General features: G+C 45.5%; 1 protein-coding gene and 1 pseudogene across 1 annotated transcript; one reads left to right on the top strand and one right to left on the bottom strand.

Annotated features, from left to right (window-relative positions):
• Nucleotides 1-887: 887 nt before the first annotated feature.
• On the bottom strand, nt 888-15,658 carry LOC128590247 (galectin-1-like). The gene is made up of 2 exons (XM_053597524.1): nt 15,570-15,658; nt 888-3,090 (listed from the first exon to the last, which is right to left on the bottom strand). The coding sequence occupies exon 2, from the start codon at nt 2,179-2,181 to the stop codon at nt 1,774-1,776; it is 408 nt and encodes a 135-aa protein (XP_053453499.1). The 5' UTR covers nt 2,182-3,090; nt 15,570-15,658; the 3' UTR covers nt 888-1,773.
• On the top strand, nt 2,952-3,362 carry LOC128589786 (small ubiquitin-related modifier 2-like; annotated as a pseudogene).
• Nucleotides 15,659-16,945: the final 1,287 nt, after the last annotated feature.

Raw genomic sequence — 16,945 nt, 5'->3', positions numbered from 1 at the left:
GTGATCCCTTTGTTTCACTTGTATACACCTACTTTGCTGTGCTATCCTATAAAAATATCCCTATTCCAGAGCTCAGGGCTCCTGGCTCGGATCCGTTGTAACGGAGACCCCAGGAGTCCAAGCTCGAACTTGCAATAAAACGGCTCTTTTGCTTTTGCATCGGATTCGGCTCCTCGGTGGTCTTTGTGGGGGATTTTGACTGGGCACAACAATATAGTGGCCAGAACAGTAATGGCTCCAAATTAAACACTAATGGCAATTACTTACGAACCATGGCATCTACCAGCTTAATCATAGTTGTTCAAAATAATTGGGCACCTTGTGGCCTTCAGGTGAAAAAGCCTGATTTAACTCATTTCCCCTTACACTCCTTCCTTAGAGAAAGAGGATGGTGTCTGAGACAAGAGTCCACCACTCAGGGTGCTGGCACCTAAAGAAACCAGCTTTCTTTTACCAGCACTCACTTCTCACCCCACATTGGGTGACATGGGCAGTAACATCCCCACCCTGAGAGCCATTGCTCCAAGCTGTGGGAGTGGAGGGGATGTGGAAGTGAACTGGTCCAAGCCCAGCCCCAGGAGCTAATGACTAGGTGTGGGAAAAGTCAGGACAAAGAGAGGTGGCATTCCCCTCGTCTCTCAGCACCCCAGTTTTCCCCGGCCTGCAGGGCTCCACAGTGTGCTCTCTTCCCAATTCCACATCATTACCATGGTAACCCACTTGTGTTAATTTCTCAGAAAATTCCTCTCTAATCCATGTTCTTCTCTCTCTTTTGGGGGAGGGACAGAGTCGCACTCTTGTTACCAAGCTAGAGTGCAATGGCATCATCATAGCTCCCTAGCACCCTCCAACTCCTGGGCTCAAGCGATCCTCCTGCTTCAGCCTCCTGAGTAGCTGGGACTACAGGTGCCCACCACCATACTGGCTAATTTTTCTATCTTTAGTAGATATGGGGTCTGGCTCTTGCTCTGGCTGGACTCCTGAGTGCTGGGATTACACATGTGAACCATCGCGCCCGGCCCTGTGTCTCTTGATCATTCTGCCTCCTCCTTAGCTCAGGCTTCACCTCTTCCCATCAATGACTACCATGGCTTTCTCCACCTGACTCACCTCTTTCATATCCTCACCCTATTCAGTCACCCCATCTTTCTCATAGAAAACCTGCCCTCCCTGCACCCCCGTGTTAGTCTGCTTGAACTTTTGCCATAGAATATCACAGACCCACACAGTCTGAGTGGCTGAAACACAGTTCTGGCAAGTGGATATCCGAGGTGCTGGCAGCTTTGGTTTCTTCTGAGGCCTCTGTTCTGCGAAAGGCCTGGATATGCAAAGCAACCCCAGATGCTGGAGGAGTGGAGAAAACTTAGGAGGAGGCAGACAAGTCCGGTTCGTCAGGATAGGATGATTATCAGGGGGAATTCAGGACAGAAGCACGGTGTTGGGGGGCCTTACGACAAGTAGATCTCTGCACCGCGATCTCCCAGACCCAGGTCTTGTATCTGGTGGAAAAGTACATGTGCTTTGGGGAGAATGTGTAGGTGGCTGAGAGAATGCTGCTGACATGACAGCGCAGCACTATCAAGGTTGGTTTTGGAGGAAAGATGAAGCTTAGGGCGAGCAGGTTTTCCTACAGAAAGAGTCATACGTTTTGGAGGTATTCCTGGACTTAGGGTTAGGCAGGTTAGCATTTAAATATGAAGTCACTCTTTTTTTTTTTTTTTTCAGGAAGAGCAGAGGCAGCTGCCTTTATTGGGGGTCACAGGCCAGCTGACTTCAATCAAAGGCCACACACTTGATCTTGAAGTCACCATCAGCTGCCATGTAGTTGATGGCCTCCAGGTTGAAGCGGTTAGGGAACTTGAAAGTGTAACCATCTGGCAGCTTGACGGTCAGGTCTGCCTGGTCAAAGTTGATGCACACCTCCACGACACTTCCAGGCTGGAAGGGAAAGGCAGCCTCCCGCTGCCCAGCTCCCCAGGCCCCGCCGTCTTTGCTGTTGCACACGATAGTATTGGCATCCCCGTGGGCATCAAAGCGGGGGTTGAAATGCAGGCACAGGTTGTTGCTGTCTTTGCCCAGGTTCAGCACAAAGCTCTTGGTGTCGGGGGCCACCTCGCCCCGTACTCTGAGGCACTCCCCAGGTTTGAGATTCAGGTTGCTGGCAACCAGACCACAAGCCATGATTGAAGCAGGAGGATGTTCGAGGATCGGTGCACCAGCCGTCTGAAGATCTGAAGACTCCACCCCATGAAGTCACTCTTGTCCCCACAACTCTCTTGTTGGCTTGCAGGTGGCTGCCTTCTCATTGTGTCCTCACATCGGTGTCTCTCCGTCTGGGTGTTGTCTGTTCCTAATCTCCTCTTCTTAAGGACACTGAGCAGATTGCATTAGGGTCCACACTCATGGCCTCATTTTTTAAATATTCATTATGTCTAAAGGCCCTTCTCCCAAATACATTCTGGAAGTACGGGGGGCTTAGGGTTTAGCTTCAACATATGAATTTTATGGGGACACAATTCAGTCCGTAACACCCACCCTCTGTGGCTCCTCTTGAAATGCTCCTTTGGAATCAAGTGGCAGAAATTCAACTCAAAATAATTAATTTTTCTTAAGTAAAGGAGAGAAGCTGTTCCTCATGGAACTTTACAGTGTGGAGTTGGAGGCACAGCGGGGTTCAGGGCTTGGGGGATCCATCTGGACCATCCTCTTAGCTCAGCTTCCTCTGGGTTGGCGCTAAATTTAGTTTCCACATGATAGAAGGAGCAGCTTTAAGCTGCGTCATTGGCAGTGGAAGAGAAAGAATGGCTCCCAGCTGCTGCAACAGATGTCCCGGAGTCGGGTCTTTAGGTCTGATTGCCCTGATGTGGTCACGTGCTTCACTGTCACCTGGTGGATGAAATGGACGACTGCCTCTGGCTGAGTGGGGAGGTGGTCAGTTCCCTTAAGAAGAAATGACAGGGCCTGCTCCCTCATCCACTGCTGCTGCCTCCTTTTTCTGCCCCTCCTGGCGGTGCCCAGTAAGGAGGTGGTACCTCTTTTGTGAAGAGGCAGCCGAGGAGACTCTAGTGCTTGCCACGGTGGGCAAAAAGCCTAAGGAAGGAATTAAGACAGAGAACAACAATCATATTAATTTGAAGGTGACGAGACAGGATGATTCTGTGGTGCAAGTTTAAGATTAAGAGGCATATACCACTTAGCAAACTAATGAAAGTCTATTGTGAATGACAGGGTTTGTCAGTGAGGCAGATCAGATTCTGATTTGATGGGCAACCAATTAATGAAACAGATATGCCTGCACAGTTGGAAATGGAGGATGAGATATAATTGATGTGGTCCAACAGCAGGCAGAAGGTGTCTATTAAAGAGGGAACCCGCTACTTTACTCCAGAACTCTGTTCTTACATTGCAATTGAGGATTATATTCTCAGTTAGAAAACTGCAATTTGGTTCCAGCACTTTCTGACCATTAGAGTATAGTTTTCTCTGTTCTTTCATTTTCCCCTTCCCTATTCCTTTATTGTACAGAAAGTGACTGGTGGCTTGGTGCCAGTGGCTCAAGCGGCTAAGGCCCCAGCCACATACACTTGAGCTGGCAGGTTCGAATCCAGCCCGGGCCTGCCAAACAACAATGATGGCTGCAACCAAAAACTTGGCGGGCATTGTGGTGGGCACTTGTAGTTCCAGCTACTTGGGAGGCAGAGCCCAGGAGTTAGAGGTTGCTGTGAGCTGTGATGGCACAGCACTCTACCCAGGGTGTCAGCTTGAGGCTCTGTCTCAAAAAACAAAACAAACAAAAAAAAACCGAAAGTGACTGGTGTATGTGCACAGGCATATTACATTTTAACAAAATGGCCAATGATACGTTTTAATTGAAAGCAGGTGGAGATGGGATGGGGAAAAATACCGGTTCTGTGACAATACCCGCTTTCTCCATTAGCGGCAAGCTCGTCTACTCTTATCTTTATATTCCAGTAAGTTATTTTGCTCTCACTGTTTAAATAAAACAACAACAACATGAAAAACCTTGCATAGTCATGTTCAATTGGAGAATTTTAACGTTTTTTATTTATCATTGTAAAAGCAAGGAAAATTTGGCTCAATGCCTGTAGCACAGTGGTTTCGGCACCAGCCACATGCACCAAGGGTGGAGGGTTTGAACCTGGCCTGGGCCAGCTAAGCAACAATGACAACTGCAACCAAAAAATAGCCAGGTATTTGTGGCGGGCACCTGTAGTCCCAACTACTTGGGAGGCTGAGGCAAGAGAATGGCTTAAGCCCAAGAGTTTGAGGTTGCTGTGAGCTGTGATGTCACAGCACTCTACCCAGGGAGATGTAGTGAGACTCTGTCTCAAAGAAAAAAAAAAAAAAGAAAACCAAGAAAAATTTTATAACTTTTTTGTATGTAGCTGTTATGTATAGGGCAATCTGTCTTTAGGTAGGGATAAATTACTCTAAAGAAAATGAATCCGGGTGGCGCCTATGGCTCAAAGGAGTGGGGTGCTGGCCCCATGTGCTGGAGGTGGCGGGTTCAAACCCAGCCCTGGCCAAAAACTGCCAAAAAAACCGAATCCTAGATAGTTCTCAAGTCAAGCATCTTTTTTAAAAAATAAACTTATTTAAAATGAGAAGATAGCTGGGTGTGGTGGCTCATGCCTGTAATCCTAGCCCTTGGGAGGCTGAGGCAGGTGGATTGCCTGAGCTCATGAGTTCAAGACCATTCTGAGCAAGAGCTAGACCCTATCTCTAAAAAGTAGCCAGGTGTGGTGGTGGTGCCTGTAGTCCCAGCTAGTTAGGAGGCAGAAGCAAGAGGCTTGAACCCAAGAGTTTGAGGTTGCTGTGAGCTAAGACGCCATGGCAGTCTACTGAGGGTGACCAAGTGAGACTCTCTCTTAAAATAAACAAATAAATAAATAATAAAATAAAATAAAAAGACATCATGGCACTTAACCCCAGGGCAACTCAGTGAGACTCTGTCTCTAAAATAAAATAAAAAATGAAGGTTCAGATACCAGTCCCTGGAAGGAATGCCAGTGGTTGCTGTGCTGCAGACATTGTAGAAGTTCACTACTGAATAAACAAATGCATGAAGAAACGAAGCTCTTCGATTGTCTCAGTGTGGTGCTGAAGTCCAATCTGCAAAATGAATTCCCCATGCTTTGGTTTGGCAGTTGGCTTTGCCCTCCTGACCTTTTCCACATTCCTTATCCGTAGAAGTGTCAGCTCCACTGCCAGACATGTCTTTGCCTTGAACCAGTGGCTTGAGAATGTTGAGGGACTGAGCATGGGCTTCATGCCCCTGGTCAAGGCTGGTTTAAGACATTTTTTGGATTTTTTTTTTTTTTTTGTAGAGACAGAGTCTCACTGTACCGCCCTCAGTAGAGTGCTGTGGCGTCACACGGCTCACAGCAACCTCTAACTCTTGGGCTTACGCAATTCTCTTGCCTCAGCCTCCCGAGCAGCTGGGACTACAGGCGCCCGCCACAACGCCGGGCTATGGTTTAAGACATTTAAAGACTAAGCACTAAAAAGGTCATGGTACCTCCTTCTCACCCCCACCAAGCCAAAAATAAATGTAAGGAAGTCTAACAACTTGTTCCTTTTTCTCATAAAGATTATTTCAATTACAATTATATGTTGATCAAATTATTTTAAGAAAAATAAAATTATTTTTTCCTGGGCTCTGCTACTCTGGCTTTAGCATGTGTTTTGCCTGCGTACATGAAATCTGGCCCTGTTGTCCTTGCTTGCCCCTGGAGTGTGGCCCTCTTTCTTTCCCGCTGTTGCTGGGTGAGATGTTTTTGGATGACTGAGCAGAGGTTCCCTGGAAGCACTGAACTCAGGAGAGGCTGAAGCACTTGTGTCCAGATGCCCATGAGTCAGGCCTGAGTCCATGGCACCCACTCACAGGCACTGTTGCTTGGGTCATTCAAAGTGTTTCAATCTTCCTGGTTTGCTGCACACTGCAAAGGGAGACCCAGGCTGGAGCACTTCCCAGGAGAAGCGGTGGCTGAACAGCACTACGGTGTGCCAAGCACAGGGCTCCAGAAAACAGAGCATGCAAGAAGCATCTCGAAAAATAGGCTGCTGGGCCGGTGGTGGCTCACATCTGTAATCCTAGCACTCTGGGAGGCCGAGATGGGCGGATTGCTTGAGCTAATAAGTTCGAGACCAGCCTGAGCAAGAGCAAGACCCTGGGTCTACTAAAAACAGAAAACTAGCTGGGTATGTGGCAAGCAGCTGGAATCCCAGCTACTTGGGAGGCTGAGGGAGGAGGACTACTTCAGCCCAGGAGTTGGAGGTTACAGTGAGTTGTGATGATGCCGCTGCACTTCAGCTCATGCAACAGAGTAAGACGTTGTTTCTAAAAACAAACAAACAAAAAATTCCTTGAACTCATGAAGTTTATGTGATAATCAGGGGAGACAGACAATATACAAATAAATGTATAATATGCCAGGTGGTCATTAGGTGCCATGGAGAAAAATCATTCAGGATCAAGGGTATCACCAGACTCCTCAAAGCTAAAGCAATTACTTAATCTGAAACCAGTAGGCATCATATATCAAAAACTGGAACAAGGACTTCAAGAGATACTTTGGGGCTTGCCCTTAATGATCTTAATTATAGACAGGCTGGGAAACAAAAATCATACACATTCAGGAAACCACAGAACAACTAATGGCCTTGAAAAGAATGTGTCCTACATGCCAGAGAGCGCTCAGAGGAGGATGACCGGGGACTGTCAGTGAGGTGGAAGTGAATTGCCTCCCAAAGCTTCTAAGAAAATATAAAATAAGAAAAAGATAAATAAAAAATAAAAGAATTTGCTTAGGGACATATCTCCCACTCTTATTTTGGAGAAACTAGTTCATACTTAGCCTAAACAAAACGCTTGTAACCTCTTAAATCTTTGAGACATGAATCAGAGCTTCTGAGGGCAGATGATGGCATAAGAGTCAGTGGCTGCTCACCCCAGGTCATGGGAATAAAACTTGAGGGAAACTCTGTATCTCTGCCCAACTCTTTGCCAAGTTCCAGCTCTGTGTAATGCATAAGTACTTTAAAGGTGATTATCTCCCAGATGGAATTTTATTATAAATAAATAACTCATTGATTTGGAAAACATGGAGTGCATGTAGCAAAAGAACTGCCCAGACCCCAGCAAACAGATGAGAAATGCCCAAGGGACTATGTTGTGGAGTGAGAGGGTAGTTGGCAACAATACTTGGGTAGCTATCTCCTTTATGAACAGGCACACTGACTCTAGAGACTGGAGGAAGATTCAAATGTGGAGCAGAGTTTGGACATGGAATAGGTAGAGAAATGGATATTTTTGGGTTTGCTGATCTTTGTTTTCTTTTTTTTTTGAGATAGTCTCACTTTGGCACCCTTGGTAGAGTGCTGTGGCATCACAGCTCACAGTAACCTCAAACTCTTGGGCTCAAGAGATTCTCTTGCCTCAACCTCCTAAGTAGCTGGGTTTACAGGCACCTGCCACTACACCCAGATATTTTTAGAGATGGGGTCTTTCTCTTGCTCAAGCTGGTCTTGAACTCCTGAGTTCAACTGATCCACCCACCTTGGCCTCTCAAAGCGCTAGGATTATAGGTATGAGCCACTGTGCCCTGCCTTCTGCTAATCTTTGATCAAACAATTCCAGAACATTAAAAGGCCAGAAAGCAGCTTAATGGAAAGATGAAGTAGAAATACAACTGTAAAAATAGCTTTCAATGTTGAATGAGTAAGTTTGTCTGAGTGTCCTCATCTTCACAATGAAGGGTTAGGCCACATAATTCTCATTTAATCTAAAATTTAGTAAATGCTACTTAAGTGCTAGGAAGGTTCTTTGACATGGAGTATCACTAGGTAATAGCATCTGCCTCTTTGAGTGGTTATGAGAAATGAGTAACAATATATGTGAGTCTTACTACAGTGTATATGAGGTCTGACAATTAAGTTTGCATACTTTCCCGTGCGGGCTTATGTTGGCAGCACTATACAAACAACTTGGTAAGGCTTCATAACCTTGGTATATCGGTATCACACAGCTGTGTCGTGTCAGTATCTTGCTGAGTGGCATTCATTATTGTTGTGTGTTTTTTTGTGTGCCGGTAAGAGAATGTTGGAACTTGAATTAGAACAATAAACAAACATTAAATTTCCACTCTTGGCAAGAGTGGAAGTGAAATCAGGAACCACAGGCGCTGCCTAAAATCAAATATTTTTGACCTGGTTGTTTGTACCCTCACATTAACCTGAAATAAATTTATTAAAAAAAAAAAAAAATAGGGCGGGGCCTGTGGCTCAGTGAGCAGGGCGCTGGCCCCATATGCCGAGGGTGGCGGGTTCAAACCCAGCCCCGGCCAAACTGCAACCAAAAAATAGCCAGGCATTGTGGCGGGCGCCTGCAGTCCCAGCTACTCAGGAGGCTGAGGCAGGAGAATCACCTAAGCCCAGGAGTGGGAAGTTGCTGTGAGCTGTGTGATGCCACGGCACTCTACCGAGGGCAATAAAGTGAAACTCTGTCTCTACAAAAAAAAAAAAAAATAGGGTGGTGCCTGTAGCTCAGTGGGTAGGGTGCCAGCTACATACACCACGGCTGGTGGGTTTGAACTAGGCCCAGGCCTGCTAAAACAACAATGACAACTGCAACAACAACAACAAAATAGCTGGGCGTTGTGGTGGGCACCTGTGGTCCCAGCTACTTGGGAGGCTGAGGCAAGAGAATTGCTTAAGCCCAAGAGTTTGAGGTTGCTGTGAGCTGTGATGCCACAGCACTCTACTCAGGGTGACATAGTGAGAGTCTGTCTCAATAAATAAATAAATAAAAAAGAAATAAATAAAACTTGTGCTTTGATGAAAAAAGGGAAAATCTCGGCATAAGAAAGCTATGTGTAAAAATGGTCCTGAATTGTTTCCAGATAAAAATAAAGAAGAGTTGAAATTTGCCAAGACATTTTGGAGCAGCAAGATTCTGCTTTAGGCCATGTTATCACTGGTGGTGAAACATGGGTGTGACAATACAACACTGAAAGAAAGCATCAGAGTGCAGAGTGGACGTCAGCCAGTCTCCATAATAAAAAAAAATTCTGTTAGTTCAAATCAAGAGACAAAAAGATGTTGCTAACTTCTTTTTAAAAAAAATTTTTTTTTTTTTATTGTTGGCGATTCATTGAGGGTACAAGAAACCAGATTACACTGATTGCCTTTGTTAGGTAAAGTTGCTAACCTCTTTTGATATCAGAGGGATTGTTCATTATGAACTTGTACCAATTGTAAGTAGAAAAAGCTGTTTGAAAAAATTAGACAAAAAACCCATGAACTTTTCACCAACAACTCATGGCTCTTACATCACAACAACATACCAGCTCACACAGCACTGTCTTTGAGGGAGTTTTTAGCCAGTAAACAAGTAACTATGATTTTTTCTTTACCCAGACATAAAAGAATATTAAAAGGAAGACATTTTGATGACATTCAGAACATTGAGAGTAATATGATGACACCTCTGATGGCCATGCCAGAAAAAGGGTCCTGAGGCTAGGCGCAGTGGCTAATGTGTGTAATCCTAGTACTCTGGGAGGCCAAGGACAGTGAATTGCCTTAACTCAGGAGTTTAAGACCAGCCTGAGCAAGAGCCAAATCCTGTCTCTAAAAATAGCTGGGTATTGTGGCAGGTGCCTATAGTTCCAGCTATTTGTGAGGCTCAAGCAAGAGAATCGCTTGAGCTCAAGAGTTTGAGATTGTTATGAGCTGTGACACCATGGCACTCTACTGAGGGTGACAAAGTGAGACTCTCTCTCAAAAAAAAAAAAAAGTTCCAAAATTGCTTTGAAGGGTGGAGTTGGTGCACAGATTCCCAAGGGGAGTACTTCAAAAATGACTGTAGTGGCTCGGCACCTGTGGCTCAAGCGGCTAAGGCACCAGCCACATACACCTGAGCTGGCAGGTTCGAATCCAGCCCGGGCCCGCCAAACAACAATGATGGCTGCAACCAAAAAATAGCCCCGTGTTGTGGTGGGCACCTGTAGTCCCAGCTACTTGGGAGGTGGAGGCAAGAAAATCGCTTGAGCCCAGGAGTTGGGGGTTGCTGTGAGCTGTGATGCCATGGCACTCTACCCAGGGTGACAGCTTGAGGTTCTATCTTAAAAAAAAAAAAAAAAATCATGACTGTAGTGATATTCAGCAATGAATATGTAGCACTTTTTCTAGGATGACTTGTCAGACCTCATAGCACATAACAAGCATGATAATAACCAGCCATTGTTCAATCCCCATGACAACCCTGAGGTAAACATTATTTCTTTGTATAAATGAGGAAGTCACTAAGAGGCAGGATCAGGAAGACTGTGGCCAAGTTCACAATCTTCCCATTATGTCTTTTGGCTTGGAAGGGCCCCTAAACATTTTCTTTTTTTGAGATAGTCTCACTATGTCACTCTTGGTAGAGTGCCATGGCATCACAGTTTACAGCAACCTTAAACTCTTGGGCTTAAGCAATTCTCTTGCCTCAGCCTCCCGAGTGGCTGAGACTACAGGGGCCCACCACAACGCCTGGCTATTTTTTGGTTGCAGCTGTCATTGTTGTTTAGCAGGCCGGGCTCGAACCCGCCAGCCTTGGTGTATGTGGCCAGCACCCTAGCCGCTGAGCTACAGGCACTGAGCTAGGGCCCCTAAACTTTTAACTGTAAAGAATGAGAAGGTAGAAAAAAACTTTGACCCCTAGAAATAGCAAAATGCCCTTGCTAAGGAAGTAGGTGTTGTTTCATTTATAATGTGTATAAGGACATTGGGGAGTTGTCTAGGACAAAACCACAAAATCTTCTTTGCCCAAGCTCCTATCTTCTCATTTCACATCTGTTAGAGATTCCAGAGAGGCCATCTTGCCTGTGTGCACACAAAGAGAAGCTAGCATTCTTCAAGAGCAAAATCTATTGAAAAATAGTCCCTAGGGCGGCGCCTGTGGCTCAGTGAGAAGGGCGCTGGCCTCATATATCGAGGGTGGCGGGTTCAAACCTGGCCCTGGTCAAACTGTAACAAAAAATAGCCGGGCGTTGTGGCTGGCGCCTGTAGTCCCAGCTACTCGGGAGGCTGAGGCAAGAGAATCGCCTAAGCCCAGGAGTTGGAGGTTGCTGTGAGCAGAAAGAGTGAGAAGAGACATTTAGGCCCCTGGGGAAGGCAGCTCTGAGACAGATGAAATCACCTGCTCATGAACTCTGTCTCAAACTGTTCTGTTCACACTCAGTTGTGGTTCCCATCTACCATTCTCAAGAATAGTTAGCCACTGAACACATGATCATACATGATGTGCTGGAGTTTATGATGATGGGCAAGACAAATGTGGGGAAAGGAAGGCAAGTTAACTAGGTAAATGAATGATAAGATGGTATGAGGCCTAGTGCACAATACTAGGTCCTGGGGAGGCAGAGAGAACCTAGTCCAGCCTTGCTGGGAGAAAACAAGGAGGGCTTTTTGGAGGAGGAGAGACATAAATAACTAGATTTATCATATCTAGATGGAAAGATGGCAGTAATCAAAACAGGATATTTCAAGCAGAGGGAATAGTATGTGCAAAGGCCAGGTGACAGAAAGTCTGGATCTTTGGGACCATAGGATGAGATACCAGTAAGAGCACCTATGCTTAACACAGGCCAGCTGTCCGGGGAGATAGGACTCCAGGCATCTCTGGCTGGTGGGATCTGCCTATCATCACCCCTGTGAGGATACAGAGAGTCAGCGAGAGACTTCTGGACCCCAAGAGGAGGACTAAAACAGTGGAAAACCAGCAAGTGGTCGTGTGTGTTCAATTGGTCTAAACCCGCCCGCAACTGCACGAGAACTTAAAGAGCAAGAGGAAGTGAAAGGAAAATTAGGGCAAGGAAACAGATAAAAGAAATCACTCATGAGGAAGAATCAGCAGAAAACTCCAGGCAACGTGAAGAACCAGTCCAGAACAACCCCGCCAAGGGACCATGAGGTAGCTACTGCAGAGGATTCCACCTATACAGAAATGTTAGCAATGACAGAAAGGGAATTTAGAATACACATGATGAAAACAATGAAAGAAATGATGGAAACAATGAAGGAAACTGCTAATAAAGTGGAAAATAACCAAAAGGAAATCCAAAAACAGAATCAAATAAGAGATGAACGATATGAAGAATATAAAAAGGATATAGCAGAGCTGAAGGAACTGAAACAGTCAATTAGGGAACTTAAAGATGCAATGGAAAGTATCAGCAACAGGTTAGACCATGCAGAAGAAAGAATTTCAGAGGTAGAAGACAAAGTTCTTGAGATAACTCAGATAGTAAAAGAGGCAGAAAAGAAGAGAGAGAAAGCAGAACGTTCACTGTCAGAATTACGGGACTTTATGAAGCGTTCCAACATACGAGTTATAGGAATCCCAGAAGGGGAAGAAGAATGCCCCAGAGGAATAGAAGCCATACTAGAGAATATTATAAAAGAAAATTTCCCCAATATCACCAAAGATTCTGACACACTGCTCTCAGAGGGATATCGGACCCCAGGTCGTTTCAACTCTAACCAAGCTTCTCCAAGACACATTGTGATGAACCTGTCCAAAGTCAAGACAAAAGAAAAGATTCTGCAAGCTGCCAGGAGTAAGCGCCAGTTGACCTACAGGGGCAAATCCATCAGAGTGACCGCAGACTTCTCTAATGAAACTTTCCAAGCAAGAAGAAAATGGTCATCTACCTTTAATCTACTTAAACAGAACAATTTCCAGCCCAGAATTCTGTACCCTTCTAAGCTAAGCTTAAAAATTGACGGAGAAATCAAATCATTTACGGATATACAAACATTGAGGAAATTCGCCACAACAAGACCAGCTCTACAGGAAATACTTCAACCTGTTCTGCACACTGACCACCACAATGGATCAGCAGCAAAGTAAGAACTCAGAAATCAAAGGACAGAACCTAACCTCCACACTGATGCAAAAGATAAAACTAAGCAATGGACTCTCACAAAGCCTGGATCTTTGAAAGAAGTGAAAAGTTCTGAATATGAGATGGAAGAATGGACAGACAGCCTGGAGAAGCAAGCAGTAGCTAAAGCCTTGGGCAGCCATGTACACATATTAAAGAATTTGGGGCCTTTATCATGGGACAACACAGCAAGATGGCCCTCCCCAGGTGCTGGGCCCTTGATATTGAACCTCCCAGACTCCAGAACTAGACAGGGGACTCACTGTGTTGTCCAGAGTGGCCTCAAATTCCTGGAGTCAAGCAATTCTCCCACCTCAGCCTCCCCTCGCAGTAGCTTGGACTGTAAGCATGCACCACCCTACCCAGCTTAGATTACCTTGAACTCATTACATTAAGTTCATGTACATAGTAATATCATGTGGTATTTTTTTTTGTTTGTTTTTTTTTGTAGAGACAGAGTCTCACTTTATGGCCCTCGGTAGAGTGCCGTGGCCTCACACAGCTCACAGCAACCTCCAACTCCTGGGCTTAAGTGATTCTCTTGCCTCAGCCTCCCAAGTAGCTGGGACTACAGGCGCCCGCCACAATGCCCGGCTATTTTTTGGTTGCAGTTTTGGTAGGGGCCGGGTTTGAACCCGCCACCCTCGGTATATGGGGCCGGCGCCTTACCGACTGAGCCACAGGCGCCGCCCTATCATGTGGTATTTTGAGTCTGTTTTTTTCCTTCACTCAGCAGAATTCTGAGGTTCATCCTTGTGTGTATCAGTAGTTAGTTCTTTTTTATTGTTGAGTTTTATCCATTCTCCTATTGATGGATACTTGGGCTGGTTCCGGTTGAGGGCTATTAGGAATAATGCTATGAACAGTTGCAGGGGGTGGAGGGGAAGGAATTCAGGCTTTATTCAGCAACAAGGAAGCACTGAAAAATTTTAAGCAGGAGACTAACATGATTTGTACTTTAGAAAGATCAGTGTGCAAAGTGGATTAGAATGGGTCGAATCCATGCACTGAGTCAAAGTGAAGACTGGTTTTCTGGTGTGGGAAACCAGATGGAGGGCTTGGCAGTTAGCTCAAGGTAGAAGAGGATGAATGCGAAGGGTGCTTGGACATAGTGTTTTAAGTGCCTGGGAAACAGCCTGAATAGGGATGGCAGTGAGTGTTGGATGTGCATGTCAGGAGCTCCAAGGAAGGGATGTGGACTTTGGAATCTTCAGTACGAAGCTGAAGAATGGAGGTGGGGGATGGATTAGGTTGCTTAAAGAATGTGCAGATTGTGGGCGGCGCCTGTGGCTCAATGAGTAGGGCGCTGGCCCCATATGCTGAGGGTGGCGGGTTCAAACCCAGCCCCGGCCAAACTGCAACCAAAAAATAGCCGGGCGTTGTGGCGGGCGCCTGTAGTCCCAGCTACTCGGGAGGCTGAGGCAGGAGAATCGCCTAAGCCCAGGAGTTGGAGGTTGCTGTGAGCTGTGTGACGCCACGGCACTCTACCGAGGGCCATAAAGTGAGACTCTGTCTCTACAAAAAATAAAAAAAAAAAAAAAAAGAATGTGCAGATTGGAAGAAGGCCCAGAGACCAAATTCATTTTTTTTGAGACCGAGTGTCACTTTGTTGCCCATCATAGCTCACAGCAACCTCTCAACTTTAGGGCTCAAGCAATTCTCTTGCCTCAGCCTCTCAAGTAGCTGGGACTTTAGATGTTTGCCACAATGCCTGGCTATTTTTTTTAGAGACAGGGGTGTTGCTTTGGATCAGGCTGGTCTCAAACCCATGAACTCAGACAATCCACCTACCTCAGCCTCCCAGAGTGCTAGGATTTTTTTTCTTTTGAGACAGTCTCACTTTATCAACCTTGGTAGAGTGCTATGGTGTCACAGCTCACAGCAACCTCCAACTCCTGGGCTTAGGCGATTCTCTTGCCTCAGCCTCCCGAGTAGCTGGGACTACAGGCGCCCATCACAATGCCTGGCTATTTTTTGTTGCGGTTTGGCTGGGGCAGGGTTTGAACCCGCCACCCTCGGTATATGGGGCTGGCGTCCTACCGACTGAGCCACCAGCGCCTCCCCCTTATAGGTGTGAGCCACTGTGCCAAGCCCAGAGACCAAATTCTGACGAAGGCTTGCAGTTAAAGAATAGTCAGAGGCAATGAAACCTGCCAAAGACCAGAGTCCCTGCAGGAATAGATGCTTCACTGAAGATAAATACTATCACTATGCTAAATCAGCACCAGGGACTGGTTTCATGGAAGACAATTTTTCCACAGACTGGGGGAAGGAGAGGAGTTTAGGTAGTGATGCCAGCAATGGGGAGCGACTGTAAATACAGAAGCTTTGCTCACTGTGGCTCTCCAGCTGTGTGGCCGAGTTCCTAACAGTCACAGACCTGTGCTTATCCACAGCTTGGGTGTTGGAGACTGTAGTGTTAAATGAAGGGGAGGTCAGAGACAAGGTGGAAAATTATAACACGTCAAAGAGGATGAGGAGGAGTATTTTTGAAAAGCAGGACTCCAGAGTCATTTTCCTACAGACCAGCAGGAGAAAGATTGCATTCTAGTATTAAGTCCAACTTCAGAAACCAATTTACTACTTCCACCTGGTTTTAATTTTGCGCATCCCACTTACCTTCAACCCTGAAACGGTGTGCTACATCAGTTGGAAGTAACTGCTGCCTGTTTCTTCCATTGATTGCATAAACTCTAGCTCCTGTCCTGTATTCATGACTTTGACCCTTAGACTTCCTTGCTCCTTGGTTACCTCTCAGTGCAATGCATTTCCCAGGAAATCTAGGTGTGGGGAAATCCATCAGGAAAGCAGATACAGACTCATAATCTGATCTATGTGCCCATTTTACTTTATAGCTTGCAATGTTTAAAGCTATAACCTTTTCAAGATTTAAATTCTGAATTGCACTGCCTAACAGGAAACTAGTGCTGACTGCTCCCTGAAATTCAATCTATTATTTTTGTAAGGAATGTAACAACTTTGGCAGGAAGCCAGCAAATGTACTACCTCTCCCAGACTACTCAATTTTGGACAGTGACATCACTGAGAGACTTCTGTTTTTTAAACATTTCATATATTAAGGGAAATGTAAGAGATAACTCTGAAATGCAAGCTGTGTCAAGAGCTTGAACAGGAAGGACACAGCTAATGAGAGGCTAGGAAATGAGATAATCTCTTTTATAGAATCATCTGATATTGAGGAAACAAGGAATTTACAAAGGAGAGGATACAATGAAATTAACCAAAGACTGGAACCATCCTTTGGGATCAGTAACCTTTAGACCTGGACCTAACAACAAAGCTGTGGTAGACGAATATCTTAGGGCTTACATGGGAGTTTGTCTCCTACAATGAACAGTTTTAGTCTTTTTTCTTCCAGATTCAGAAGACTGTATCCTAAACTAAAAAATGAAAGAATAGGCCAGCTGTGGCCTATTCTAGCATGCTGAGAGGTCACCACAATGCCCAGCTACTTTTTGTTGCAGCTGTCATTGTTGTTTAGCTGGCCCAGGCCACGCTTGAACCCGCCACCCTCGGTGCATGTGGCTGGTGCTGTAACCACTGTGCTATGAGCGCCAAGCCTAAACCCAAGAGTTTGAGGTTGCTGTGAGCTGTGACACCATAGCACTCTACTGAGGGCAACATAGTGAGACTCTGTCTCCAAAAAAAAAAAAAAAAACAAGTGAAGGAATCAAGGTGCCATTCATGTGTAATTTTGGAAGCTACCTAATTTATTAGGTATTATGAAGACCAAATCACAAAACAACACAAACACCCTCAAATCCAACTCTCATTCATTCCCATGTTCCAGGAAATCAGATGGCAGAACACAAGGTAGTGTAGTTCTCACAGTATCAACCCTGCCTGCTTATCCTAAAATCCCAGTATCCAAGAAAGACCTGGTAATATATAATCAAAATTGTACTTGTCAAAACTCATTAAACTAGCTGGGTGCAGTGCTATAATTCTAGCACTCTGGGAGGCCGAGGCAGGTA

Source organism: Nycticebus coucang, chromosome 7, assembly GCF_027406575.1.
Source record: "Nycticebus coucang isolate mNycCou1 chromosome 7, mNycCou1.pri, whole genome shotgun sequence".
NCBI classification, from domain to species: Eukaryota; Metazoa; Chordata; class Mammalia; order Primates; family Lorisidae; genus Nycticebus; species Nycticebus coucang.
Note: the sequence above shows the minus strand (reverse complement) of the source record. Positions and strands in the feature narration are given on the sequence as shown.